Below are 8,308 nucleotides of genomic sequence, written 5' to 3'. Positions count from 1 at the left end.
GCTGGGTACCTCTGTTTCTGGATCTGTCTGCTGCTGGAGTTTTCTCATGGATGTCTCCAGGGCTGTCATTGCTCTCTTTTGTCCTCTATTAGTCAGTAATCAGCTCACCTTCCTTCCACATAAGAAAAAGCATGCCAGGTCTTTAGCTGGATAGCCCAAGAGGCCATATTTAGTTTTTGTTGTGCTACTAAACTCCATCTAAGCTCACCTAGCCAATTAGCCATGAAGCCCTCCCTTGGACATCTTCAAGTCTAATCTTTGAACTATTTTTCCCTTTGCTGAGATCTGCTTCCTTTTATTTTGGACGCAACTGTGGTTAAACGAGTTGGCCGGGGTCGCACAGTTAGTAAGTGACTGAGGCTGGATTTGAACTCAGGTCCTCCTGACTGCAGGTGTTTTATCCTAGCTGTTCCTGACATCTGGTTCCTTGATCCAAGTCTCCTTTCTGATGAGAAGAGAAAATTCTTTTCAAGCTTTGTTATACTCTTCTGTGTAGTACACTATGTCCCTTCAAACATCGTAGGGGATTCCATTTAGCAAAAATGCTAGAGAATCATGAGGAGTTGGGATGGCTTGTTCTTTCAGGCTCCCATTATGCCCTCAGTTGCTTTGGGAATCAACTTGAGCCAAAACAGAAAGAACCAAGACCTGTACCCTATTTCTTTCTTTCTATGTTCCTGACTTTGTTATGCATTTCTAAGAGCCATAAAATCACTGATCTTCTAGGGTGTGCCAGAGCTAGACATTTTCAGTGTGTGCATTTTTAACTTTGGAAACTGGCAAATGCTACAAATCAGGGCTTGATTGATTGTTTTGTTGATTCCTCAGACTCAGGAAGGCGATGAAGAAAATGTTAATAATGTAGGTTAAACTTGAAAGTGTGTCCTGTGAAACATTTACCAGAACACCCCTGCTGATCTTCCTACATTAGTCACCAAGAAGGTCTTTTAAAGACTGACTAACTAACCTTTCACACATATATGTAGTATTATTTAAAAAAAAACATACATAGATGCCAATATAATTAAGTACAAATGCATTTAAAAATTGCTAATTCATAGTAGTTTTTTGTCCTCATATATTTACTTAATAAATACTAATAGAACAAGTACTAACAGATAAAGATCCAGATTTTTTAAAAATATTAAAACAGTGTTCTCATACCTGAAAAGGTTGGCAGTCACCAATTGTAACAATAATACAATATTCACAACACCCACAGTGCTTATGAATATGCTGGTATAGTTGTGAATCACAAAATGTAGCAGACTCTCCACATAGAGGGTGGAACCAAAGCCTTTATTCAAATACCAGAAAACTGAGTCCCAGAGCCAGAAAGCCGAAGTCATTACAGTAGCCACAAAGTTGATACACATGGTTAATGCAGTGAACACCCACATTCCCAAGCCTTCACAACAGAACAGGTTCCCTCAAGCAGGGATCCTCCTCTCTCGCTCAGGGTAGCTCCTTAGCCTAGTTCTTAGAAGAAATTCCCAAAGAAAAGGTCTCAGCCGTATTTGCAGCCTCCAGATGTTCACTGAGAGAAATTCTGACAGTCCTGCTGGTGCTCTTCCTTATATACAGTATAGCTCCTCCCTTTTCTGCCCCCTCCTGTTACAGCAGCAACTTCCTCCCCAGGTGTTAATTACTTCTGTGTTAATCAAATAGCTTAAACAAGGAGTTAACTTGAAACAAGGTGCAAGCACCTGCTTACTTGCCAATAGAAAGGGGCATGGGAGATCTTCAGATTCTATTAACATTACACCCATCTGGTCTTACTCTCTCATTTTGCAAAGAAGAATACTGCGGTCTAGAAAGGTAAAGTGCCTTTTCTACCCAGCAGTAGTAGTCAGGATTCAAACCCAGCTTCCCAGATGCCCAAAACTCCCACTCACTCTATTACACCATACTTCCTTCTTAACCAATTATTTCAAACTGTTTCACCAGTCAAAACCTTTTAAAGAGGGCTGGAGGGATAGGGCAGGGGTGTGGTAGGAGGACACACAAGTGTTAACCTGCACTAGTAATTTTATTTTCCTTGTCTCTCCTTCCCTGTATAGTAGTGCCAAATGATCAGTGAAATAACCTAGTGTGGGATGTCTAGGAGGCACAGTGAATAGAGCACCAGCCCTGGAGACAGGAGGACCTGAGTTCAAATCCAGCCTTAGACACTTAACACTTACTAGCCATGGGACCTTGGACAAATCACTTAACCCAACTTCCCCCTGTTTCCCCCTTCAAAAAACCAACCAAACAAAAAGAAATAACCTAGTGAAATCTGATCTGATTGAGAAAGCACTTGAATAAACCACAACAAGATATCCAGGGGCACATGGTATTGGTTGGGGGTGCTAAAATGGTGTATAGTAAGAAGGGCTCTGAATCTGGCAATTTTAAAGGCCCGAGTTCAAATCCCACCTCTGCTGATTACTAATTATATGACCTTAGACAAATCACTTAACCTCTGGGCCTCATGTTTCCCATCTACTTTCTATGAGTCTACAAAATAGACTCTTTTTTTCTCATCTACAAAATCAGGTGTTAGATTAAGATATCTCTAATATTCCTTTCAGCTCTAAATCTATGAACCCATGAACCAGTCCTTAGTAAGGTTCATATAATTATAATTAAGAACTCAAGGCCCAGTGATTAGTCATTTACACAGGAGGAAAATAAACTTGAATTTTTCTATTCAGAATATGTAGTGAAGGAATTCTACTAAACAAAAAACAGGTCTTCAAAACTTCATGAAATCAGACTTGATAAAAAAAAACTGTCCTGTAAATAGACTCTCTTCTAAGTGGAAACGTGTCATTGATTTGGTCCAACTGTAGAAAAATGGTAAAGGGGGGGGGGGGGCGCTGCTGAGTGGCACAGTGAATAGAGCACCAGCCCTGGAGTCAGAAGGACCTGAGTTTAAATCCAACCTCAGACACTTAACACTTACTAGCTATGTTACCTATGTTACCTTGGACAAGTCACTTAACCCCAATTGTCCTGCCCTCCCCCCTCCAAAAAATAAATGGCAAGGGGAAAATCAAGTTCAGCTGAAATGTATGCTCATTTTAAAGGATATCAGTTAGAAGCAGCATGAACTAGTGGACAGAGTACTGCACTTGAAATCAGGAATACCTGCGTACAAATCCTACTTAAAATACTTATAAGCTATGTGCCCCTTTGGAAGTCACGACCTCTCTGTGCCTCAGTTTCCTCATCTGTGAAATGAGAAGACTAGAGTCAATGACTTTGAAAGTCCTCCTAACTTTAATCTATCACTTTGTCATGATAGTTAACAATTTAAGTATGAAATTACCTGCACTTGGGATACATTTTATTTTTTAAATAAATATTTAATTTTTCCCCCAATTACATGTAAAGACAACTTTTAACATTCATTTTTTAGAAATTTGAGCTCCAAATTCTCTTTCCATTCCCTCTCCCTCTCCTTCTTCCCCCCTCCCTGAGAAGGTAAGCAATTTGGTATAGGTTATGTATGTGTAATCATGCAAAACATATTTCCATATTATTCGTGTTGTGAAAGAAGACATGGATTTTTTTTTAAAAGAAAGTGAAAAAGAATATTCTCCGATCTGCATTCAGACTCCATCACTTCATTCTCTGGATGTGTATAGCACGCTTCATCATGAGTCCTTTGGAATTGTCTTGGATCATTGTATTGCTGAAAATAGCTAAGTCATTCGTAATTGTTCATTGTAAAAATTGCTGTTACTATGTAAAATAGTCTCTTGGTTCTGCTCATTTCATTCTGTATCAGTTCATGTAAGTCTTTCTAGATTTTTCTGAAATCTGGCTGCTCTTTATTTCTGATAGCACAGTAGTATTTCATTACATTCATATACCACAACTTGTTCAGACATTCCCCAATTGATGGACGTCCCCTCAATTTCCAATTCTTCACCAACACAAAAAGAGCTACTATAAATATTTTTGTACAAATAGGTCTTTTTCCCCTTTTAAAAAATCTCATTGCAATACAGACCACTAGTAGTGGTATTGCTGGAAAAAAGTGTAGGAACAGTTTTATAGCCCTTGGAACATTGTATAACAACATTTTAACAAGCACATAAAACAAAATAATGAAACAGAGAGAAAGGAAGAAGACAATTGAGGCTTAGCAATAACTTGGCTTTGAAAGTTCCAACAGGAAGAGAGAAGAACCAGTTTCCATACTTGGAGTGTTTTGCTTAAACTAGAATTCCCCTATCTGAATGAGTTTGCTGTTCAGTCGTGTCCAACTCTTTGTGATCCCATTCGGGGTTTTCTTGGCAAAGCTACTGGAATGGTTTGCCATTTCCATCTCTAGATAATTTCACAGGTAAGGAAACTGAGGCAAATAGAGTTAAGTGACTTGCCCAAGATCACACAGCTACATAAGTGTCTGAGGTCAGATTTGAACTCAGGAAGATGAATCTTCCTGACTTCAGGATAGGCACTCTATTCACAGTGCCACCTAGCTGCCCTCCTGAGTGAATTTACAAGGCCCTAAATATATCTCTCTTCTCTTTTAGTCTGCCAGAAGTTGAGGCAATTTTCAATGCAACTCAGGTTTTTTCAAAAAAAACAACAAAACAAAACAACAACATCCCCAAAACATAAACCATACTGAAAAAGGTAGGACCTTGAAAAATCCAGTCAATATAAATGCTCCAAATTCACCGGATTCAACTCTTCTCTTGGTCTCACTTCTGTAGACATCACTGGTTCCTTCCAAAACAATGGTTTATAGTCACCACTATGCAGCACTTGTCTCATTTTTATAATCTGGAGGTGAAATATTTTTAAAAGTCATCTCTTTCCAACTTTTTATCTTTATTCCTACATCTTTCTGAGGAGGAGCTAGGTTCTACCAGACTGCTTAAAACAGGACTTCTAGACTCTGAGGAAAGGTCCATACTCATAAAACAAACACTTGAGTCCTGGGGTGGAAGTGTATGGTTTGATGACAAGTTGTCTTCCTGGGGAGTCACAGGCACTTTGGAAACAGGGGCCTTTTCTTTACCCATGGCCTTTCTGTTAAGGCCCAGAAAGGTGACTTCAGATTGGCTGCACTCTAATGGAGTTTTCGGAGCAAATCTCTCTTTATCCACTTTTTCATGAGGAGGTGAGCAAAAATCTTGACTTTCATCATTTTCCATGGGGACACTGGGTAAATGATCAAAGAAAAGAGGAGAAGGAGACCTGAAGGATTTCAGGGATTTGGGAGGATCTTCAGCAAAATGTAAGATAGGGTAAGTGCTTTCAAGGGCAATCAGGACCTAATTAAAAACAAACAAACAAGAGTTTAAGAACTGATATTCCTTTTGTAAGTAAAAATAATTTTATTAAATTTCACAAATATGCTTATTCAAAAAATTTTAGAGCTAGAATTTGTCCAAACCCCTAATTTCACAAAGAAGGAAACTGAGGCAGGGAACCGCCTGGTCAAACAGTGGAAAATCCCATCTCTTCTGATTCCTGGTCCTTCCTCTATATCATACAGTCTCTTCTATCTTCTGTCACTTTTTTAGATTAGCTCAAATGCCACATTCTATATAAAATTTTTCCTGTCTTCCAATTATGTTGTAATAATTTTGTGTATGCTGACATATGTACATGTTGTCTCCCTCAAAGGATTCTGTTTCTTTTTTTTATTAAAATTTTTTTGTTTCTTTTTAGTTTACAACATTCATTTCCACAAGATTTTGAATTACAAATTTTCTTCCCATCTCTTCCTTACCCACCACCCCAAAACAGTAACACCCCCTCAATCTGTTCTCTCCTATATCCTCCCCCATCTCTCCTCCAACTTTCCAGTAGGGCAAGATGGATCTCCATACCCCAGTGCCTGTATATCTTATTTCCCAGTTCCATAATAATAATAATTTAAAAAAATATTTGATGGGGGTAGAGTCAAGATGGCGGAGTACAAACAGGATTTCCTCAGGGGCTGCAGCTTCCATCTCCTCCAATTCATGTAAAAAATGACTCTAGACAAACTTTGGAGCCACAGAACCCTCAAAATGACAGAGAGAAGCTAATCTCACACTGAAGACAGCCCAGCAGGAAGGGGCCAGCTCAGTGCTCTGGGAACGAAGCCCAGCCCTGCCCAAGCCAGAGCACCTCAGGGTGGCCTGACCAGCCTCCACCTGGAGGGACTTCAGATCACCAGCAGCTGTGGCAGTTTCCAGAATTATCAACCCATAGATGCCAAGAACAAAGTGAGAGGTCAGTGTAGCCTTTGTGGGAACAGGGAATTTGGGAGTACAGTCCGGCCTTTGCCCCCAGGGTGAGAAGCAGCTGAGGCTTCACCACCATGCTGCTTCAGAGCTTCTGGCCTGCAGATTGTAGGAGGACCAAGCGACCAGTCTGAGGGGTAATAGCTCTTGCTTTAACCTGCTTGGATCTGGATCACTGTCCTGGGTGGAGATCCTGGGGTGCGTGAATAGTTTGCCAGAGAGCATGTGGAGGCTTCAGAGAAAGAGCACCCAACTCATAGCTCCAGCAGCTGTGAAAACCCGAGAGATTTGGGACAAAGCTCCCCTCCCTGGTAGCAGAGTTCTACTGTGGAAAAAAGTTCAAAAGTCAAGTAATTGAGGGGCAACATGAGCAAGCAAAGGAAACAAAGCAAACAGCGCAATCCAACATTAGACTCCTATTTTGGGAACAAAAAGGATTAAAGCATGGAACAGGAGGAAGACAGCAAAGTCAGAACTCCTGCACCAAAAGCTTCCAAGAAAAATATGAGCTGGTTATAGGACATAGAGGAGCATAAAAAGGATTTTGAAAACCAAATAAGAGAAGTGGGAGAAAAATTGGGAAGAGAAATGAGAACGATGCAAGAAAATTATGCAATGAGAGTCAACAACCTGAATGAAGAAAATAACACCTAAAAAATAGACTAACTTAGATGGCAAAAGAGGCTCAAAAAGGAAATGAGGAGAAGAATGCATTAAAAAGCTGAATTTGCCAGATGGAAAAACAATTTCAAAAGCTCACTGAAGAGAATCATTCCTTCAGAATTAGATTGGAGCAAATAGAAGCTAGTGACTTTATGAGAAATCAAGATACTGTTAAACAGATCCAAACAAATGAAAAAATAGAAGGCAATGTGAAATATCTCATTAGAAAAACCACTGACCTGGAAAATAGATCTAGGAGAGATAATTTAAAAATTATTGGACTACCAATAAATTATTGGACTACCAATAAATTATCTAGGAGAGATAATTTAAAAATTATTGGACTACCAATGAAAGCCATGATCAAAAACAAGAATCTAGAAATCATCCTACAAGAAATTCTCAAGGAAAATTGCCTTGATGTTTTAGAACCCAGAGGGCAAAATAGAGGTTGAAAGAGTCCACCAATCACCTCCTGAAAAAGATCCCAAAAAGAAAACTCTTAGGAATATTATAGCCAGGTTCAGGAGTCCCTAAATTAAAGAGAAAATATTACAAGCAGCCAGGAAGAAACAATTTGAATATTGTGGAAACACAATCAGGATAACAGAGGATCTGGCAGCTTCTACACTGAGGGATTGAAGGGCTTGGAATATGATATTCTGGAGGTCAAAGAAGCTGGGATTAAAACCAAGAATCAATCACCTACCCAGCAAAACTGAATATCATGTTTCAGGGGAAAATATGGTCATTCAATGAAATAGAGGACTTACAAGCATTCTTGATGAAAAAACCAGAGTTGAATAGAAAATTTGACATTCAATTACAAGAAGCAAGAGAAGCATGAGAAGGTAAACAAGGGAAAAAAATCATAAGGAACTTTTATTAAGTTGAACTACTTATATTCCTACATGGAAAAATGATAATTGCAACTTACAAAACTTTTCTCAGTATGAGAATAGTTGAAGGGAATAGAAATATATGTGTGTGTGTACATACATATATATTATGTCTATATAGGAGGGTATATGGCGTATGAATACATATGTGAGTGTGTGCATATATGTACAGGTATACATAGAGGGCACAGGACCAATTTAATGGGATGGGATGATACTTAAAAGGTGAAATTAAGAGGTGATAGAGGAATATAAGGAGAGGAGATGGGGAGAGACAGAATGGGGCAAATTATCTCATATAGAAGAGGCAAGGGAAAACTGTTACAATGGAGGGGAAGAACACAAAGGTAAAAGGGAATGAGTCAACCTTATTCTCATTGAATTTGGCTTAGGGAGGAAATCACATACATACTAAATAGGGTATCTCACCCTACAGGAGAGTAGGGGGTAAGGGGATGAGAGGGGGATGATGGAAGGGAGGGCAGACTGGGGGACGGGGGGAGGGGGGGA

At 39.4% G+C, this 8,308-nt stretch overlaps 1 protein-coding gene across 3 annotated transcripts in view; it reads right to left on the bottom strand.

The window, feature by feature from the left end:
* Nucleotides 1–1,278: 1,278 nt before the first annotated feature.
* Nucleotides 1,279–8,308, bottom strand: part of IRAK3 (interleukin 1 receptor associated kinase 3) — a 114,648-nt gene continuing 107,618 nt past the window's right edge. For all 3 annotated transcript variants that reach the window (XM_069080956.1, XM_069080949.1, XM_069080945.1), the window contains exon 12: nt 1,279–5,276. In XM_069080956.1, the coding sequence (XP_068937057.1) occupies nt 4,800–5,276 (477 nt within the window). In that variant the 3' untranslated portion in view covers nt 1,279–4,799. The remainder of the gene's footprint in view (nt 5,277–8,308) is intronic.

The sequence above is a fragment of the Petaurus breviceps genome, unplaced genomic scaffold, assembly GCF_028583685.1.
Source record: "Petaurus breviceps papuanus isolate PSGF00001 unplaced genomic scaffold, PetGlider_PUasm1.0 154, whole genome shotgun sequence".
Classification (NCBI taxonomy): Eukaryota; Metazoa; Chordata; class Mammalia; order Diprotodontia; family Petauridae; genus Petaurus; species Petaurus breviceps.
Note: the sequence above shows the minus strand (reverse complement) of the source record. Positions and strands in the feature narration are given on the sequence as shown.